At 36.2% G+C, this 22,809-nt stretch overlaps 1 protein-coding gene across 4 annotated transcripts in view; it reads left to right on the forward strand.

Annotated features, from left to right (window-relative positions):
- The window catches only part of Rfx3 (regulatory factor X3), a 349,065-nt gene that overhangs the window by 250,434 nt on the left and 75,822 nt on the right, over positions 1-22,809 (forward strand). For 3 of the 4 annotated variants that reach the window (XM_029567638.1, XM_017800265.2, XM_029567637.1), the window contains one exon: positions 15,535-15,609. The exons of the other annotated variant lie outside the window; for it this stretch is intronic. In XM_029567638.1, coding sequence (XP_029423498.1) covers positions 15,535-15,609 — 75 coding nt within the window. The remainder of the gene's footprint in view (positions 1-15,534; positions 15,610-22,809) is intronic. 4 annotated transcript variants of the gene reach the window in all.

The following is a 22,809-nucleotide window of genomic DNA, read 5'->3' on the forward strand; positions in this document are numbered from 1 at the left end:
AACCAGCCCTTCAGAGAGTTCTGGGAGCAATACAAAGAACTGAAGAAAGGAATGACTATACCCAAGGGGTTGTAGAAAGAACTCCAAGGAGAGTATAACAGTGTAAAAGTACAACTATAGTAAGAATATAAACAAAAAAATGACAGGATTCAATACTCATCTTTCATTAATAACTTTAAACATTAATGGACTGAACTCCCCAGTCAAAAGACACACACTTTGTGAATGGATTAAGAAAAAAAAACCATCTTTTTGTTGTCTGCAAGAAACTTATCTCACTTTCAAGGACAGACACTATTTCAAAGTGAAAGGATGGAAAAAATATACCAAGCAAATGGCACTAAGAAAAAAGCAGGCGAGGCAATTCTAATAGCTGACAAAACAGACTATAGACTAAAACTAATCAGAAGAGATAAAGAGAGCCACTTCATTTTGATCAAAGGAACAATGAATCAAGAAGATATTACAATCATGAACATGTATTCACCAAACTCTGATGCACCCCACTTCATAAAAACAATACTACAGGACTTTAAGATCCAGATTAACCCCAACTCATTAATAGTCAGGGACTTCAATACTCCACTGTCTCCATTAGATAGGGCAACAGGGTAGAGAGTTAACAGAGAGAGACATCTGAATTAAACAATACCATATATCAAATGGACTTAACAGACATATACTGAGTATTCCACCCAAGTACCAAAGGACATACTTTCTACTCAGCACCCCATGGAACCTTCTCCAAAAGTGACAGCAGACACTCAGAAATCACAGCCATTGACCTCTGATTTCAGATTGTTTTCCTTTGCTGGGGCTATAATTCAGTAGTGAGAGCTTGACTAATAAGCGCGGTACACTGGGTTTTATCTCCAGCTCTGCAAAATAATGAAACAAACAGTAAACAATGAAAAAAGATTATTTACCTTATTGTGGAATTAAGCATCTCATTAAACAAAGCCAGAAAAAGAGATCTATTTACAAAAAGAGGCAGTCAGATCTGCCATCATCCCGCCAATTTTCATTTTTGTTTTTCAGGGAAGAACACAAATGACTTAACACTGCAACTCAACACACTCGAAAAGCAACAGCATATGAAACCCAAACCCAGCACACAAGAAGAAATAACAAAAAAAAAAGGGCAGAAATTAGTGAAATTGAAACAAAGAAAACAATACAAAGAATCAACAAATCCAAGAGCTGGTTCTTTGAAAAGATAAATAAGATTGACAGACTGCTAACCCAGTTGACCAAAAGAAAGAAAGAGCGCCTCCAAATCAACGAAATCAGAGATGAAAGGGGAAACATCACAACAGACACCAGAAAGATACAGAACATTATAAGGGAATACTTTAAAAACCTATATGCTACCAAATTCAAAAACCTAAAAGAAATGGATGGATATCTAAAGGCATAGGAACAAGCAAAACTAAACCAAGAAGAGATTAACAGCTTAAACAGACCCATAACACAAAAAGAAATTGAAACAGTAATACAAAACCTCCCGACTGAAAAAATATCCCAGGACCAGATGGATTTACAGAATTCTGTCAGACATTTAAAGAAGATCTCATCCAATTCTACTTAATTTATTAAAAATATAGAAATGGAGGGAGAACTTCCAAATTCTTTCTGTGAAGCCAGCATCACTCTAATACCAAAGCCAGGAAAAGTTACAACCAAAAAAGAAAACTATAGACCCATATCCTTGATGAACATAGATGCAAAAATTCTCAATAAAATACTTGCAAACCACATATAGATGCAAAAATTCTCAACAAGATACTTGCGAACCACATACAGACACACATCATACATATCATCCACCATGATCAAGTTGGCTTTGTCCCAGTGATGCAGGGATGGTTCAGTATACGTAAGTCAATAAATGTCATAAATCATATAAATGGGCTCAAAGACAAGAACCATATGTTCATCTCAATAGATGCAGAGAAGGCCTTTGACAAAATTCAACATGCATTTATGCTCAAAGTCCTAAAGGGAATTGGACTGGAGCTAACATACTGCAACATAATTAAAGCCATATATAGCAAACCCACAGCCAACATCATTCTGAATGGAGAAAAACCGGAAGCATCCCCATTGAAATCAGGAACCAGACAAGGCTGTCCACTATCTCGACTTCTCTTTAACATAGTGCTTGAAACACTTGCAAGAGCAATAAGACAAGAGCAGGAAATTAAACAAGTAATAATTTGAAAAAAAGAAGATATCAAATTATCCCTTTTTGCAGATGATATGGTATTATATCTAAGAAACTCCAAAAATTCTACCCGAAAACTCCTAGAACTTATTAACACGTTCAGTAAAGTGGCAGGTTACAAAATTAACCTACAAAAGTTGAGTGTACTTTCAAAACCATAGTAAAGGTGCAGTTAAGCAAGAGAAGAGCAAAATATGAAAACAGAAAGGAAATAAATTTAGAATTTGAGATGTCTGTGTAGCTGATATATTACAGTGAATTAGATATTATATATTAAGAAAATTTAGTAAGCTAGATTCAAAACAGTCTACATTGACATTAGTCACTCTAGTAGATTTAAGCAGTGTTAGCAGATATAATAGAAAAAAAGGAGGATATCATTTACAGAAAAAAAAAAACTATCTCTGGGACATCAGTATTTAAGTTATATATTGTTCTTTAGTTTGAGATAGTCTCTTATTGCACTCACCGCCAGCAGCAGCCGCTCCTTCATTCTCACAGGTGTCGAGGCTGCTTCTCTGCTCACCCAGGGCTGAGGCCACCCTTCCGTCTTTCCTGGGCTGAGGCAGCTCTTCTGCTCACCTGGCGCTGCCTCTGATCATCACTGTTTCTGCCCGGTCCCGGATCCCGGGGCTGGTGAGGAGACTGTCAGTCGAGCCGCATTCAGATACAGAAGACCAGGTTCAGTGACACAGGTCTGGTTTACTGCAGGAAGGCACAACTTATATAGGGGTAGTGGTTCAATCACAGCACAGCAAGCAGAATACCTTATTAGCATAACAGGTTTAGCGTCCTATCACAGTACTGCAAGTAGGATACCTTATTAGCATAACAGACTTAGCATCCTAGTAGCATAACAGACTTAACATCCTATCACAGAATAGCGGTAGGATGCCTCATTAGCATACTGGGTTTGAGATTACAGAGCCTGGATTTCTGGAAACCAGGTGACCCTGACTGTTGCAATATCTAAGTGCTGCAATTTGGATTCCAAGGGTGGTGATTAGGGAGTGGCAAACTCTAGGCATCAGTCTCATGATCTGCCAATGGGAGCAAATGTCACAAGGCATTCTTTGTGGCTCCAGTTGTTGGGCTATTGCCTCGGGCCAGCTGTATGGCTGTCAATAAGACTTTCACCCTAGGCTCAAGCCTGTCTACCACATTTTATTAGACTGTGAAAGTTTTTAGAATGAAATTGAGCTGTAAATTTCATTAAAAATTTTAACATTCTTATCCAGCATTTTGAAATATTGGTGAATGTTTTGTATTTGTGTATTTCAGTTTGATTTATTCTCTCATTGATATCCTTTACACTTTGTAATATTTCATAAAAACGATTGTGTTCATTTGTGTGTGTGTGTGTGTGTGCATGCATGCTTGTGTGTGTGTGTGTGTGTGTGTGTGTATGTGTGTGTGTGTGTGTGTGTGTGTGTGGTTTGTGTATTCTGGATATTGAACCAAGGTTCTCATGTATGCTAAACTGCTTTAACACTGGGCTGTGCCACTAGCCCCTCCATACAATAATGAATTATCCTTTAGCCATTCTTTCTCTCCAATAGTGATTTCTAATGACCTGACAGTGTGCTTCTATGAAATCATCCAGTGGAACAACTCCCATCATTGAAGAGTACCTAGTTCTCCAAGGCAAAAATGAAAATTCATAAATAGCACTCCAGACTACTTTTTGGAGGTATTTTTTGGTTAGTTGCACCATATTTCTCTCATCATACAATTTTAAATTAAAATCTTACTATATTTTCATTTGATTAACTTTAGAGTCACCAAAATCATGGTTCTCTCTGGTAATTTTACTAGGGTAAGTTCATAGTTGCCTAAAGTTTCAGTAGCATTTTGCACAGGAGCCCAAAGGAGAAGCACAAAACCGAAAAATACTTAGACTTCAAAATCACTTTTTAAATTGATTAGTTGTCCTGTTTACACTACTTAAGTAATAATTGGAGTCTGGCTCTGGCAAAGAAAAAGAAACACCTTCTTGATAGTTTTTAGTACAGTGGTCCTCAAACTTGAATGCATACTCTAAGGAGCGTTGGTTTAAACATTACTAGACCCCATTCCCAGAATCCGGACTCAGTGATTGTGGATAAAAAGCCAAAATTTGCATTTCTAACAAATGCCCAGATGATTATAGCAATTACCACTGTCATAGTGATTATATAGACTAAATACTATAGTGAAGATGGTCTTAGTATGCAGGATAAATGGGTGAAAGCTAGGTTTGTTTGAAAATGTCCTCTTGATCTTAAATCCTGACATTTAATGCTAACTCAGCTAAGTGTTGAAGGGTAATCTAGTCCCTGGTGTCTGCAATGAATAGATCATTGTGAACTGTGCCAGCCTCATAGAGGGGGAAGCTGTAAACTCACAGAGTAATCACAAGAAACCCAATAAAGATAGTGCCTTGACTTCCACTCACTATCCCAATTTAAACACAAATGTTATCAGAACACAACTGATTTATATACATTTCTAATCCACATGTTTTCTCTTATTCCCCCTAAATATTTTCAGAAAAGCTTCAGGTTATATAAAATTACCAGAACTTAAGTTGAATACATAATAAAATTTTCTAAAAATCATAAAATTATCAAAGATTTAAAAGGAAAGAGTTTCATGTATTAAAACTTCTCTTTTTTTTCTTTTTCTCTGTCTCTTTTTTTTTTTTCAGTCTTTTTTTGAGGCAGGGTCTCCCTGCAGCCCCAGCTGACCTGGCACTCGCTATGTAGACCAGGTTTGCCTTGATTTTACAGACACCTGCCTGCCTCTGCCCCCTCCCCTCAAGTGCTGGGACTAAAGGCATTTGCCACCACGCCTAGCTATATTAGAACATTTCTAAGCTTTAAAACTTGTTTGTTCTAAATACTTAGCATGTAAAAATTAACATTGCATCTTTTGTTACTTTCTGATTTAATATGTACAAAACAAAACTAGCTAGATGTGTTTCTGGACAGTAAAAATAAAATGTTAAAGCAACATCATATTTTGAATGTCTCATAGTTAAACTTCTTTGACACATTGCAACAGCATTACATGTTGAGTAACATTTCACTTGAAGTTACAATTTTAGAAGGAATAGCATAGCCAAAGCCTTAGCTTCCTGGATATAAGTTAGGGGGTGGGTCCTTGGTGATTTTTTTCAGGCCTCTTGGACCCAAAAGACATCTTATAGATCTGTAGAAGATACCCATCAATGGCCAGGTAAGGTGGCGTATGCCTTTAGCTCCAGCACTTTGGAGGCAGAGGTAGGCGATCTCTGTCAGTTTGAGGCCAGCCTGTTCTCCATAGCAAGTTCCAGGCCAGCTGGGGCTACAGGTAGACCCTGTCTCAAAAAGACCAAAAAAAAAAAAAAAAGGAAAGAAAAAAGAAAAAGAAAAAGAAAGATACCCATTGACTAGAAGTAGAAGGGATCTGATACTGATTTAACTACTTTGTGCAAGACATTTGAAATTTTAGAGCTACCATTGAACATGCCTTTATAGATACCATTGTACACTGTAACCCAGCACATGTGTTCCTGAGTACACATTGATATGCACTCATATATGACTATCTTTTACTATGTCTATATGGCTGAAACCAAGGCCAAACAAAGTGGTACTTATCTGCATCAAGTGCACTGAACTGATTTGTTCTACTCTAGTTTCTTTAAAAATTTAGAATTTCCAGTCAGAACCTACACAATTAATTTCATAATCCACTATTTGCACCTCATATTCTGAAATGCATTGCTATAGAAAATTGAAGAGGATGCCAAAGGATTAGTATGACCTGGATGTAGAGATGGGATTTTTGGGGCAAGGGGGAATGAGGTTGGTACTTCTTTAGCTTTGATTGATACTTATTTGTCATTTATTTTTTATTTGTTTGTGTGTATGAGTGTATTCCCTGCATGATTTTTAATGCACCCGTGTCATGCAGTGCCCATAGAGGTCCGAAGAGGGCATCATTGGATCCCCTGGAACTGGAGTTATGGACAGTTGTTAGCTACCATGTGGGTGTGGGGAACTGAACCCAGTCCTCTGCAGGAGCAGCCCGTGTTCTTAACTGCTGAGCTATCTCTCCAGCCCTTATTGGCATTTCTAACATTCCTAAACAAGTCTGATGCTATCAGCCTAGGAATACATTTTTTAGGGAAAAAAAATCTTTGTATTACTTTTCTTGGTGCTGTGACAATACACCTGACTAAAAACCAAAAAAACCTTAAGAGAAGAAAGATTTATTTCAGCATACAGTTAGAGGAGAATGGTTTAGCATGAAGGAATGCATGGTAGCAGGAGCAGGAGCCGGCTTGTAACATTGCAACTGCAGTCAAGAAACAGAGTGAACAGGAAGTGGGATTGGGATATAAAATCTTAAGGCCCACCCAGAGTGACCCACTTTCTTCAGTGCAGGTCCACCTCTTAAAGGTTCCACAACAAGACTTTGACAAACAGGAACACCACTTGGGGTCAAGTATTCAAACAAGTGTACTTATGGGTGACAGTGACATTTCACATTCGTACTGTAACATTCTGCTTTTAGCCCACATAGGTTCATGGCCATCTTATGATCTAAAATGCATTCATTCTAATTTCCAAAGGCCCCAGTCTTATAATATTTAACAATCCCATCAGTATTTTAAGATGAAAGCAGTCCTTATAAAATTAAAATACCAGTTATGTATTAGAAAATAGATAATGGCTCAGAACAGACATTCCCAGTCCAAAAGGAAATAATAGGGGCATAACAAGGAATGTTGAGGCCAAGTAAGACTGAAAACATCAGGGCAAATAACAAATCCTACAGCTTCATGTCCAGCCTCTATGGCTTATGATGGAATCCTCCGGGCTTCAAAAGATTTAGGTAGCCATGTACCTTCAGCTTTGCTACCTGCTGAACATACAGCGTCCTTTAGGACTAGACTTCACTCCATGCTTGCAGCTTCCTTCGATGTGCATTCATGGTTCTGGCCTCTCCAGTATCCTGGACCGCCACTGTACCTTGAACTTCACTTTCATGGCCTTACTCAGTGCACTCTTGGGGCCTCTTTGTAGTGCCGCTGACTCTGACACAAGCCTGGCCTCAGTGGCTGTCTGGAACAGTAGTGTAAGACTTCCTGGATCCCCCTCATTTTGCATCTTTTATCCCAGCAAAACCAGTGTCATACAGAAAATGCTAATACGTTCCTCTGCCAACTTGTGATGGAGCCTGGCCCCCTTGCACCACAGTTGAATCAGCCTGTGCTGACCCTAGGGAAACAATTTCCTAGGCAGTTGCTTTCTAGGAGCAAGGAGCCTCTTTAATGGCATTTTGGATTTAGGCTCTCTCCTTTCTAATGAACTTGTATTTTCCCAATTCGAAGCCTTTGATGGGTGGGGACTTACCCTCAAGGTACCTTTCCTCTTTAACCCCATGCTGAGTAGATGGTTTCTCTTTGAGGACAGCCTCTTTTTTAGCATATGCCTTATCTGCAACCTTGAACTTGTTTGAGCTCTCCTTCAACTAACTGAACATTTAAAAAATATCTTTCTGCCAATTTGTTGCTTTTTTGCTGTAGACCTAGATAAGAATGATGAGTTTTAATCAAACCACAAACTGAATGCTGTCTTCCCTTGAAACTTCCTCCCCAAACACATTAGCCATTACTTTTAAATTTAACCTCACTGAAGTTCTCAGTACAAAGGCAGAATGAAGCCAGATTCTTTGCCAGCATATAACCTGAATGACCTCTAGCCCAGTTCCCAATAGAGTCCTTGTTCCCCTCTGAAAACTTAGGAGCCAGACTTCCATTGTGCTTTTTTCAGCACTCTTCTCGTCCAGCTGCCATCAGAATGGCCCATTAAGCTCTGCCTATAGCATTTGAGAGCTTTGCTAGCCCAGATTTTCAAACTCTTTCACATTCCTCCAGCAAACCAGTTCCAGTGGCCTAAGAATTACCTGATAATGTTTATCACATCAAGGACCCCCTGCTTCCTGGTACAAATTACCTATGTAAGTTGTCTTGTTGCTCTGACAAAAGTATCTTAACAAAAGAAGAGTTTATTTTAACTCACTGTTGAAGGGTACAGTCCATCATGGAAGGGAAATTCATGGTGGCAGGAGCTTGAGGCAGCTGGTCACATGGCATCCACAGTCAGGAAGCAGAAGGAGATTAATGCTTTTGCTCAGCTCACTTCTCCTTTTTATACATTCTATTTCTACAGCCTGTGGAATATCCTCCCAACAGTTAAAGTGGGTCTTCCCACTTCAGTTAACATAAACTGGGTAATCCCTCACTGGCATGCCAGAAGGGTAACCTGTTCTAAAAAATACCCTATAGACATGCCCATTGCCTAGTCACCTAGTTGATTCTAGATCCTGTCAAATTGACAATCGACATAAACCATCATAATCCATAAATGAAATGATGTTTAATATAGAGTGATGAATCTTGGATTTTAATCTTAACTCAGTCCCATGCAGTCTCAAGAAAGTTCCTCAGTCCAGGAGAACTTTGGTTTTTTAGTCTATAAAAGGAGATAATATTACTTGTCTATCCTATTTTATCAGGTGGCTGTGAAAAATGAAATGAGAATTATGTAAAGGAACTTTGTAAATCAGTTTCAAGTATTTTGAAATTACTTTCTTTGATAAGTATACAATGGAAATAATTGCTAGTATGAGAACAATTTTATTTATTTATTTTTAACTTTTCATAAATTCTTTAATGCCACAGCAAAAACATATATACACCTCTTACATGTCTGAGAAGGATATGGGATAAAGCAAAACATGGACTGAAAACCTGATACTTTCGTCTATCTTCCTTTTTCTCCTACTTCCAATTTTTCAGTCTAATTCCACATTATCTTGCTGCAAAGTACCAGACTTAATTACAAAGCAATGATTTGTATTTCAAATCAATCCAAACTTTGAACACTCAACTCAGCTTGGTAAACAGCAATGAAATTGTGATCTATAATACTGTTCCATCTTCTGACCCCAAGGTAACACTATGATAAAAGATACCAAACAATTCTATCAACAATTTATGCAAGTATAACAAGAACAATGATGAAAAGACCTTTTCATTGACACAGTGGAGATTATCTTAGATCTCAGTAGCAGGCTTGGCAGCTGGACATCCTTTGCCCTTACGCTTTTCCTTCCCCTTTCCCTTAATGGCCCCCTGGACTTCACTTTCAGATTCAGGTTTCCCTTTCTTTTCCTTCCAAGTGCCTTCATAATTGTATGGATGGGCAGTAGAATCAGTTTCCCTGACATTGCTCAAAAACTCCATCACCTTTTCTTGCTGTCTTCAGCATGGGCTCTTGGACCCCACAGGAACCCAAAAGGTGGAGGATCACTTTTGGCTACCCGATGGTACTCCAGATACTTTTCCTGCACTAGATCTTGAGTGATGAGCTTCCTGATACCGCCAAAGATGAGGTATGAGACTCCATCATAGACTCCTAACATACTCAGGAAACTCCAGACCCCCTCTTCTGCGGCACAGTAACCATTTAAGTAGAGGAATCAGAATGCCTCTGTTGGGAAGATCCAGCTTGCTGCTCCTACTTCCATCATCTTGGAAATCTAGCTTGCTGGTAATCATGTAGGATTGACCATTGGGCTGGATTTCTTTCAACTCAAGGCCAAAACTACATCTAAGTGATAGGCAGCTTTCTTGACGATATCAGGGAATTGCTCCTTGAACCTTTTGTTGATAACTTTCAGCATCTCTCCCTTCCTTATGGGCTTCTTGACTTTGTATCTGCAGATCAGGTACTCCATCAGCATTCTCATCTTCTTTGTTAGAAGATCATTTTTTAGGCTCTCAAAGGAGAGTGGAGCCCTAGATGGGTTTCCATTTTCACCCCCTTGGCCCTTGGCACCTTTACCTTTACCTTGGCACCTTTACTACCACCCTTCTGTGGGCCACTGCTTTGCCAGCAGAGGCTGTGGGTGCCACACCCTGAGACTTCTGGGGGAGGCCAGCAGTAGAAGTGCTGGGAACAGCATCTCCAGAAGCTTGATCAGAGTGGGAAGATGACTCCTTTTTCTGCTGTTGTGACCTGAGCATCCTTGAGCCCCTGGGCCTCATCTTGGACCTGGTGGCGTTTCTCAGGAGCACAGGCCTTACTCTCTGTCACCTGGACATGATGGCTATGACTAGGGACAGTAGGTAGTTTGAATAGCAGAATAGGTGACTGTGTCACCTTGACTGCAGACACTTCTAGAATGTGTGGGCAGCTGTTCTAAGCAAACACACAACAAAGCCTCTGCCAAGGGCACTGAGAACAATTTTAATTACACTGGTAGTTCAATATACCAATCTTGATATTTAATACTTTTAAAAAGACTGAAAATCTATTTAAGATTCAAGAGAATATGCCTTAAAGACCTATAAAGATAGTAAAATAATAAATAATATATAATTGTCTTTTTTCTTCTGTCCTATTAGCAATAGAAAGTAGCAACAGGTTGATATTTCCATTAAAGAGTCCTAACTGTCCATGTGTAGATGTACATGACTGTGCATGTAATGGGTGTCCAGGGAAGCTTCTTTTTGTCCTGTATAAGTCATATAAAATACCATATCTTCATTTTTCCTGTCTAGTAGACACTTACTTTCTTGGTGTTACAATTGCTCCTGTATGTGACCTGTGCTCCAGAAATATTTGAGTAGAGTTCACTGAAGATTTTGTAGAAGAAACGGAAGATTTAGCATGATATTCTTCAAGAACTAGTCACAGAAACATACTTTAGTGGTGAAAATGTTTTCAGCCTGAGTTTGGGCTGCATGTCTAGCATGTTCTTGCTGCCTTTCACTGGGTACTAAGTACTCTCTGTTTCAGGTCCTTCCTTGAGGAGTTACTGTATCTTTGTAGGAGCGGTACTGAATTTACTATTTTTCCCCTGGATGGGAAATAGTTTATCTCCCTTGATTCTTCTGAATTTCAAATTCTAATTCCTGAGAAATCATGGAATATTCTCCAGCTGCTCTAGTCTGCTACAGTTTTGCATGTTCAATAGGCTTTTATAAAATGTGTTTTCTGCTTTACAGTGTCTATGCATTTTTTTTCTTTAACCAAAAGAAGTAAGGTGCTTATTACCACATGGTCATGTTTTTGTTACATTTGTGACTGTCTCCGTCAAATTTTTGTTGCTTTAACAAATACTTGAAAGGAAAGGGGAAACTCCAAGGGAAGGAATTTATTCTATGTCCCTACCCCCCAACCCAGAGGCTCATGACCACCTCATAATGTGAAATGCATTTGTCTGTCTCTGAAAATTTCCAAAGTCCTAACAGTCCCAACATTATTCAAAAGGCCTATTTCCATTCCATCTTTTCCACCCTCACCTTCACAATTTGCCTTCTCAAGGACTGCCTATACAATTCTTCCTGGCTCTGCCACACATTGGCCTCCCAGGCCTTCCTCTGAAATCTGGGTAGAATCTTCCATGATCCTTGACCTCTTGTATTCTGCATACCTGCAAAATTAGAATCATGTGGACATCAAGAACTGACAGCAGCTTGAGTCACTGGCACCATGGCAGCTATGCCTGAGAATGTCTGAGCTGCCGGATACACACAGAGCAGCTTCCCTGTGCTCCAAGAGGCACTGGAGCTTTCTTTCCAGAACAGTCTTTCAAATGAGTTGATACTTTGATGCTCCTGAGCTTCCCAGTGGGTGGCCAATTCCTCAGATGCCCCCAAGGCATCCTTTCTATTTTCTAGATGCAAAATACATAGCTTCTTTTTATTTATTTATTTATTTATTTATTTATTTATTTATTTATTTAGTGTGTGTGTGTGTGTGTGCATGTGTGTGTGTATGAGTGTGTGGGGGGGTGTATATACATGCGTGTTTGTAGGTACATGTGCCTATTGCCTCTGCCTTATTCCTGGATCTGGAGCTGCATCCTGGTGGCCAGCAAGCCTAGATCCTTCTGTCTCCATCGCTGACAGCACTGTGTTTCAAATTCAGGTCTTTATGGTTGCACAGCAAGTGCTATTACCCACTGAGCCATTTCTCCAGGCTGCTGCTCTTTTTATGACTCTTTTTACTTCTTTGACCCCAGCTTTATATTGATGTTCCTAACCACACTGGAAGCTTTTCAAGTCTTTTTGCTCTGCTTTTTGCTTCAGGTTCTCACTGTAAGCCTGCTAAGTATAGCCAGTGATAGCCGTGACACAGCTTGAATGCTGGACTGTCTTGAAATTTCCTCTACCAGATTAGTCCATTACCTTTAAATTTAGTCTTCTGTAGTCTCAGAACAGAAACAATATATGCAAATTCTTTGCCAAAATGTAAAACTAATGGCCTTTAGTTTGCCCGAAATGAGTCCTTCTTTCCATATAAAACTTATGAGCGCAGCCTTTACTGTCCACATTTCTATTAGCATTCTGGTATTTTGCGCTCCCATCAGAAATGTACTCTTTGTTTATAGCATGCTAGGATTTCTCTAGCTCACTTATCAGCCGATGGTCAAGTTTAGTCACAGGAATGACCCTACTTCTGTAATTCTAATTTTCTGCATTGGTTTCATTACTGCTTGTGATCAAATGCAGTATAATGAAGAAGGGTTTATTTAATGATGAGACATTTTCAGTCCACCGTGGATTCAGTGGGCGCATATCTTTTTTTATTTTTTATATTTTGAGAATTTCATACATGAGTACTCTCTATCATCTGAGAATCCAGTTGCTAGTGAAGAGTAAGCAACATCTGTATTTGCTTTAATTCCTTTGTTCCTCCATTTTCCAGGTACCACATTCCAAATATAATCCCTTTATACAACTTCTCTTTTCACCCAAATTGTGACTCACAACAAAAGTAATGGTGAGGGGATATCCTCGACTTCTTGTTCAGTCAGGTTCAGTTTTTCTAGTTATGCTGCAACATCTTATATTATGACGTATTACTAAGAAATTGTCAATCTTTCTACCAAGATGATTTTCATATTAACTGGACTCAACGCTTCTATTCAGTTCATTGACACTTACAAGGTACATTTTGCCCCACAACAAGCACAACCCATTTTCTGCCTTTATCTGAAAACTAAGATTTTTCAAACGTTCACACACTTCCTCTCACAATCATACTAACATTGACTTTCCTGGCTCCAAGATACCAATATCTATTTATAGCCTATTTTTTGTTTCACTTGTATGACTATCCATACATACGTGTGTGTGTGTGTGAGTGTGTGTGTGTGTGTGTGTGTGTGTGTGTGTGTTTTACCATACAGGCTATATTTCTTTTCCTTTCCCTATATGAACATACCTCCTGATTTCTTGCCTACTAACTTACATGAGTCTGTTATTGCTCTCTAGAATACTCTTTCCCCTATATATTATTTAACCAGAGAACACTTTTGGAGTATGATTTTTAATGTGTCCAAATTTATAACTGTTCTTATATGTATTTTGTCCAAGTAGAAGGTTTATGGTTTTATTCATATTCTCAGGAGTTCTCATCTAGTAGTCCAGTAGGACAAAGAAACACCAAAATTCTAAAGGTCCAAGGCCTCCTAGATAGTCAGTATCTGTCCCTGGGGATGCAGTATGACCTGTGTTTCTCCTTGCTCCTTTACTGCCTTTCCCAAAGCTCCTCACTAATTGGCCAGTGGGGGCCAGGAGACCAGCTTAGTACAAGGGCCTGGGTGCAATCTGCAGCGTCTAAGTACAGAAATAAAACAAAACCAGAGGTAGCTAGAAAGGACAACCTGACAACCTGGCCTTCTAGGGAGTCAGCTGGAAGCCTGGCACCACCACAGTAGCAACCTCAGTGCACAAGCAGATCTGTAAGAAAACAAAGTGCTGCTTTACCTGGGGAAGTTTCTGCTTCACAACCACAGTAAGAGTTGCTCCCTGAATGTGGTCCAGCTTTTACACTTCTGATCAGTTTGACCTGTCACTTGTTACAAAATATGAATCAGTCTGCATTTGTTTATTAGAATGAAATCTCACCTCAAATTTTCCACTCTCAAACTTTAAGAAAATTGTATATATTTTAGCAAATTGCAATTTTGAGCAAATTCACCTCAGAAGTTATCTTTTCAGCTGGTTTCTATGTTTATCCTTTTGTCTCTAAAAACAATAGCACTTATTGATTCACTTCTAGTAGATATAATACCAAGGTTCTGTACTTTAGTGTTTTAGTAAAACTGTTGGTTTACTTATTACATTTACATTCCTTATTCTAAAACACAATTCTTTATTTCACTTACATAATATCACCTTCTTCTATTTATTTTCAGTTTTAATAACAAACTCTGTTAATATTTCATCTGGTAGAGAGAATGTTTTAGAAGCCAGCTTACTAGTTTTGTGATCTGAAAAACAGTTACTATAGAATAAACACATACATTTTTATGAATTAAAAACTGATTATGCTGAATTGTTGGTGTATTCAGAGTGATAAAAATAATAATTTATTTTCTGATGCATAATGTGATTCTTAATTACTGCATATTTTACTATAGCTCACTTCCCAAATGCACCCCCATATCTGGTGCCTGTTTTAATGGACTGTGGGGAGTACAGAGAGCTGAAAGATAGATATCTGACATGGAGGTTATCAGAAGCGCCTCATATTTGTCATTGGTAGCTGCTGCTTAAGTAAAATTTTGTGACTGACCATAGTATGCTGGTGAGATTACATGGAATACAGTTAATTCTGTACTAGTCCCTTTTCTTTGTGGCCTCTGAATTACTTTCTCTTCTACATACCTCTTCTGCTGTCATTTCTAATATTTCTTCATCATCACCATGCCTTAAAATGTAGACACCAAAGATACATCTGAATGTTCATTGAGTGACCCTCACTGTCCAAATTTTAATACAAGTAAAAGAGAGATCTATAGATCTAGCAACTTTAAAGCATAATGAAACAATTTTGTAGCTTGCATTAAAATACTAATGCATATTAAATTCAGAGTCTGTTTTATGATTTTATTTTATGACAGAATAGAACAAATGTTAGATAATCTTTAGGTGGGAGACTATCCTGCATCTTGAACTATGCAAGTAAAGAATATTTTCTTGTGATGACACCAGTCAACTAGGGTTCTTGCTCCTTGGGTCTCCATACTGATTATAATTATAAAATGTTCAAAAGGTTTACTTTTGTAACTCAGCTTAATATTACTGTGCATACTTTTATTCTCTAGGGATGGGGAAGCTTGGGGAAAAACATATAGCTATTCATTAGACATCATTGAAGAAGAAATTAAACCTTAAGGAATCTATCAAAAAGTCTCTGGTTAGCCTTTTATTACTATCTTGTCTTGAGCCCTTTTTTTTTTTTAATGACATCTATTATCAGATTGAAATGGCGATTGAGACGCTGCAAAAGTCTGACGGTCTGTCCACTCACAGAAGCTCTCTTCTCAACAGCCATGTAAGTTGCCTCTTCATGTAAACTAATCTCTTGCTTGTTCTGCATGTGTTGCTTGCTTCTAAATGCTTGTTTTATTTATTTACTCATTTGTTTTGCTCCTTAACCTTCCTTTCTCAAGTCTCTTCCAATCTCTAGTCATTTAATGCCTATTTTATACATCAAAATATCTCAAAATATAACCATAATGTACTACTTAATTAGGTTTTTGTATATTTTTGCTATATATTCCATTTTTAAAAATTAATGACAAGATATCATGTATTTCTAAAAAGTGATTAATAGTGATTTATATATTTAAAGATTTTTAGTGAGATACTTGTTTCTACTGAAACAGAACTTGGTAGTGCACCCCTCTGTCTGAGACATAGAAACAGCTATGTCCATTGTGACTGGTGTAATTCTTTAAGTGGATTAGTGATCACTAATGCCAAAAGCAGTGATAAGCCATTTAAAATTCGTTTATTTATCAGTGATACTATGTAGATAGGTCATAGTCATGAGTGAACTCAGGGCCTAAAACATGAAGAGAAATGAAAATGAGCCAAAAGAAATCAAAGCTGTAGATAAGCGCTAAGTTGCTAATGACTGAGGCCGGCAAAGTGGCCAGCACTGCTTCTTGAAGCTCTCGCTGTTACGAGGTGCAGCGTCACTATGACACTGGTAAGTTTTGTGAGGTAAACATTTTCATCCTCTTCAAATTTGAGAAGTCAATGAAGATGCTTATTAAAAATAGTCCTGTTAAGATGGTTTCTGACTGTATGGTAAGGAGTGAATGGATTGGTGACAAGTATATTTTACATACATCTATCTGCTTAATTAGTATTTGTGACACTTTAGTAAGAATGAGAATTTTCCTTCCAAACTGACTTTAAAGTTTAGGAACATAATTATGTTTTCTTAATTCTCAATATTATGTGAATATATAAAATCAAGATTCCCCAAATGAAATAGTAATTTTTCAAAAATCGTAGTTTTTTTAAGTCCTATAGTTTATAAAAAAATGTTTCACTGTGAATTTTTATAAAAAGTATTTCAACTTTGAAACTTTTAGGATTTACATTCCAGAATAACACTGCTTCCCGGTATTCTAACATGCTTGTTTTTAGATCACATGTTTTGTCTAGTTCCTTTTTCAAGAGACTCCTGGCAAACATAAACATTTTAGTCAACTTGCAGAAGACCTGTAATTTTGGTGAAAACTATAGATATAAACTTTAAAATAAGATTATGTATTTCAATACCAATTTTGCAAAACAACTTGATTTCCATTTGTCACTCTTTTATTCATTTCTTAAAATGTCTTGCTAAGCCAGGCACAGTGGCTCATCATGCCTTTAATCCTAGTACACGGGAGGCAGAGGCAGGCAGATCTCTGTAAGATTATGGCCAGCCTGGTCTACGTTTTTGGCCAGCTGGGGAAACCCTGTCTCAAAAAAAAAAAAAAGTCCTGCATTATATTGGAATGATTCTGTGTCAGTGTTAAAGGCTATTTTCCTATATATTGTTAGGCTGTCTGGGAGTTTATGTATTGAAAATGTCAAGTACAGATGCTATTACTTTCAACCTGAAGTGTATGGCACATAAGGATTTTTAAAAAGAAATTGAAATTTCTATTTGCCCTTTTTAAACTTTCAGATTTCTCAGTTTTACTTGGACAGTCAATTCATATTTTACTTTTGAGATATGAAATATAGTATAATGTTTAATATGCTTAATTGTAACTTTAATCACCTATCTTTACTGGTATTTTTCATAAACAGTAATGTAGGTATAATTAACATGATTTTTAATTATTTCTTTGAATCTTTTCAAATATATTGGGTATTTTAAAAATTCTTTTTCTGAACCAGGTGTGGTGGTGCATGCCTTTAATCCCCCCCGCTCAGGAGGCAGAGACAGGTGGATCTCTGTGAGTTCAAGGCCAGCCTGGGTCTACATAGTGAGTTCAGGCCAGCTGGGGCTACAGGGAGCCCTGTCTCAAAAAAAAAATTTTTTTTTCTGATGTAGAATTGTGACCTAATATTCATTGTCAGTGACTGTGTAAAGGAAGTAACACAGACAGTAGACAGGGACTCATTCTTCCTTGACTTTGTGGGCTTTTTGTTACATAGTATGGCAAATCTTCTACACTGTTAAATCCCACCACTGACATTTCAGTATACAGGAAGAGTGGACACAAATGTTGCTAATGTGGGTTATCTCTGTTTCCTAGCTTGATTCATTTTTATTACACCTCTGAGGTCATCAAATCAATTCAAAACCACATTTATATTAAAGTATTTAACAATATGAATGATTTGTAACCAGAAGCAACAGATTGGTGGTTTTGCTTACACCTATTAAATTAGAGTCTCCTTGAACACAGAAGAAGATCCTGTTTTCTTGGGGAAGTTATGATGTTCCTAAGTTTTTAGTAGATTTTTCCCAACAACTGGAATAGAATGCTGCATAGTGCATGTCTTCTGATTGGACTACCTTCTAAAGTTATTTTCCATTTTGCAGACTTAGTTGGTTATTTTCTGTTGCATAGAAAATCCTGTTCATATTTTAAATGCCCATGAACTATGTTACTATTACCCATAACTAGATAGAATAAAATATAGAAATAGTTGAGGTTTGTTTTGAAGTAGACATGAGTTCAACTTTATGATGATTATTTCTCTGAACTGTCAGTTTCTACAAAAGATCAATTTCATTAGGAAGAAAATTAGGAAAAATTGATTATAATATATATGCCGTATTTGCTAATTTCTAAAGATGGGTGTTAATAATGACTTTTGAGCTTCATAGTCTCTTACTCTATTTCATGGCATATAATATAAATGAGTTCCCATTTTGTCTCTATGCAGTAATTTATTAACAGTACTTAAAAAACTCTATAATGAGGAGTAAAAACAGTAAATAATTTCTACTTTGTAGAGTCCAGCTTGAGTAGTTTGCTTTTCTTCTTTCCACACATTTGATGATAGGGGTTGTATATTAAATATTATATCCCATTCTCAGTATATTTTAAGAGTATTTTGTAGCACTAATCTAAATCTCTCATTTTCAATGCACGATTGTCATGCACATTAAAATACATATGCAGTCTATATTTTGTACAGTATACTATGCCCTGGCTATGGCTAGGAGAGTTTATGCTTCACAGAGTACTTTATTCTTTCAATAATATCAACCCAATATCAATTATGTTAGCACTAACATCATAGACAGTCAGTAAATATTTATAGACTAGTAAAAAATATCCAAGAGACTGAGGATTTTTATGATTTGTCAACTAAGGCAGCCCTAGTACCTAGATCAGTGCTGAAACATAGTGGATGTTCACTAAATATTTGCTAAATGAATGGATGTAAGAAGCACTGGAAGGAACTGACCTTATATTATGTCATATAGCCCTATAGTGTACTAGGATTCCTTTTCCACTTTTTGGATATTCTTCAGTAGGTGTATATGCATTGTTGATAAAGGGGTTCTTCTTGCATACTAGTGAAATGATGACTATATAATTACTCTATAATTTCCTACATGACACCTTTAGTTTGTGAGTAACTTTTTTGCATATCTAATCCTTTAAAAAGTTCTACCCATAGAGGATATTATTCACCTCTTTGTGCTTTAGATTGTACTTGGATTAATTTTGTAAAATTCTATTAGTACAACAATGTTATATGAATATTTTTAAAACTTTTTTATGTGAGACGCTATTAGTAAATTACATGAAGTCTGCCTAAGTCAAAAGAATATCCTAATTCTTTTTGATGTAGACTTAAGCTTCTTTTGTACTCCTCAAATTGTAATTAATACACATTTTCATTTAGTATATATTATGTCCAAATTGATATTCTTCCATTTCTGTGTTCATTTAAATTCTTATTAATAAGCAAATTATCCTATAAATATTTATATTAAACTGTATAAATATTACTCTCAAGCTTGTGTATTTATTAAATTCCATTTAAAGTATATAAAATCCTTTAGGCAATTTTTAAGCACTTTCTCATCTAGCAGACAATTGTTTTGTGGTTTTTACCAGCTTAAACTCATGAGATATATTTAGCTGAAAGCAAAGCATTGATTTTTATACATTCATCTTTGACCTTGCTATATTATAAATATTTTACATTATAAATAAGCCCTGTCAAAATGTAATAGCATCAGTACACTGAGCTTAAAGTGAAACCTAATGGGTAATAATCCAATTGGAGAATGTCCAATATTACATGTAGATGTTACTTGGGCAATGCATTAATTATTTAATTTCATTTGTCAATCAGTATTTCCCTTTAGGAAAAATAGGAACTATTCATCTTCTGTAATTAACATGCTGATTAATATAGATTAAATGCTGAGGTTGAAAGATACAATTATCATGGTTTCTGCCCTTAGAGAATATATGTTAGTTCATTAATAGAATAAGCAGGTTTTAGAGATAAAGGTTAAAAGATTCTATGGTAGTTTATAAACTTTAAGAATCATAAATGTAATCACTTTATAAAATATTTTATAAAAAGTATAGAATAAGAGAAACAGTTCTAAACTCTTTCTAAACTACTAAATGTTAAGGGTGTTGAATTCTTATATCCAGATACATTTTGTTAGAGACACAACCTCAGAAGATAATGTACCTTATAAGAGTTATTCTTTTCCTGTGAGTAGCACATGCGATGTTGCATAATTCTTTACATTATATTTAACCTTACACAGAAATGTAACCACTAAGTTTCTATAACAGTAAAATGCTATCTAATCCTCTGTCTTAGACTCAATGTCTGGTTTATAACCTCATCACTATTTCAAAATCAGAAAGTTAAATTCTAGTACATAGAATGGAGATTACATAGTCCAGCTGTATCTCCATATATTACCTGATATATTCTAAATCATACACTGCTTGTACAGCAAGCTTCTAGGAGATAGACCCCTTGGTGGTATAATAGTTGGCAGGCTTCCCTGTGTGGACTTGCATGGCTGGAGAACAATTGTTTCTACCCTTCCAGGGCTTTTACCTCCACTTGACCTCCCTCTTGCTCATTCCAAGTGCTCACTAGGCTTCTGACAAGGAATAAAGTACCTCCTCCTGATGACATGGAGGTGAAAACAAATTTAGCTTTGCTACTGTAAAAGTTATAGTCACCAGATAGTATGGAACTTCCAAACTACAAACATAAGCTATGTAATATATATGCATATACCTATTTTGTGTATATATATTTATGTATGTTTTATCAATCAAATTCAAGTCTTCAAAAACTGGTTTGAAAGTGAAATATTTTTGAGAATATAGACTATATATTAAAGGCAGTTTATGGTAGTAGCCTTCAAATACTTAGGTTTGCCTTTCAAATCCTTTCTTAAAATGTTCTAACTATAAGATAATTTCCTTAATTATGAGAAATGAATAAGATAACTTGGTTAGTTATTATTCTTTATTTTTAAGTGATCAGATGTTACAAGAATAGTATAAAATTATGGTAATATAAAGTTTTACATTTGTATGTCTAGTTTTTTATTTTCATGTCTGTCACATTCAAATATATTTATATTCAAGCCAGGAGTGGTGGTGCGTGCCTTGAATCCCAGCACTCAAGAGTCAGAGGCAGGTGGAGCTCTGTGAGATTAAGGCCAGCCTGGTCTACATAGCGAGTTCCAGGCCTGCTGGGGCTAAAGGCAGACCCTATCCAAAAAAACAAAACAAAAGAAATATTTACATTGCTATATTCTTACTTATGTGCTTCTAAATATAAAGTTCATATTATAAAATTAACTATGCTTCATTTCAGGAAAAAAATATCCTTTAACCTAAGATTTCCTATATAAATATATCACTTGCGCATTAGCAGAAGAAAGAATATTAAATGTTTTCTCTCTTTCTTGATCATGCTATTATGCTTTTAACAATGTGTATTATTTTATGATACTCTGTAGAAATACATATAAACATCGTTAGCATTTTTAGCTTACACATGTTGCATAATACATGTTTGTGGATATGTGAACTTTTCTTACATTATAAAAAAGAAAGTTAATTTTGTATGATCCTTTTAGAGTTTTATAGTGGAAGATTATATGTTACAATGATAAAACACATTTTAAGTGGGTGTATTCATATAGATATATGTTCCTTAGGGACCTTGAAATCTTCCTAAACATAACACAATTTTATTTTTATAAGGATCTTATATGCTTTGTGGCATGTTTTCTTAGCTATCAATCACTATGAGTTTGAAGATGTAAACTTAACTTTATAAGTATCATGTAGGAATATGTGAAGTTAAAATGTCTCTGGAAAATTCAGTAGTCATAGTTAAAAAGAATAATAAAAAATATTTTGATTTTCATGAAAAGTCTGGAAGTTCAGTTTCTAAGTTTCACCAAAAATCTTTAAAATAGATATGTAAAATGGAATGATGCTTCAATTTATTAAATGTCCAGATTTAGCATTTTACTAAATTCCCAGAGGACAGGTGGACTTACATTCACCTTTTGTTTATTTTACTTCTGTATTTCATACTTAACTCAAATTTCATATTTAGTGTTAACTCTTTATTACCCCACTTATGTTGTGGACATTTTGTTGAGATAGATGCATGAGATAGTTGCTGTTATGGTGGACTTAATGGTTTAGGAAACAAGTGTTAGAAACCAGGCTCAGACATTGAGATAATGTATGGCCTTAAGGAAATCATTTAAGTCTACTTCACATCTCCTTTTGTAAATAAGAAAATGAGTAAGTTGAAATTCAGTAATTACCTGGATGAGGCTTTTTAAATACATCCTAAATTTAAAGATTATTTCTCAAAAAATAGAGTGCAACTTAAAATTTTAAAATGTAAACTATAGACTGAGAAAATATTGTTTACTACCTACCACAGTAGTATGCCTTCCAATTTTTTGAAAAAAGAGAAAAACACAAGTTTGCAGTCGCAAATCAAGATGGTGCTAAAAATTATTGCTTTTCATTACATATAAATTTTTCATCAATATCTAGTGATTTTCCTTCTTTGGGGGGGAGGAATGAGTACATTTTGCATACAGGATATGTCCCAGTGTATAATGTTACTGTATTATCTAGTGGTAATTTGAGCTAAGTAAATTATTAATATAAAGCCTCATACAAGTCAACCTATTATTCATGCATTCTAACAAACCAACATAAAAGATATATTAGGTGCCATGTTGCCACACTTAGTAGCATAC

This window comes from Nannospalax galili, unplaced genomic scaffold (genome assembly GCF_000622305.1).
Source record: "Nannospalax galili isolate Female #2095 unplaced genomic scaffold, S.galili_v1.0 scaffold241, whole genome shotgun sequence".
Classification (NCBI taxonomy): Eukaryota; Metazoa; Chordata; class Mammalia; order Rodentia; family Spalacidae; genus Nannospalax; species Nannospalax galili.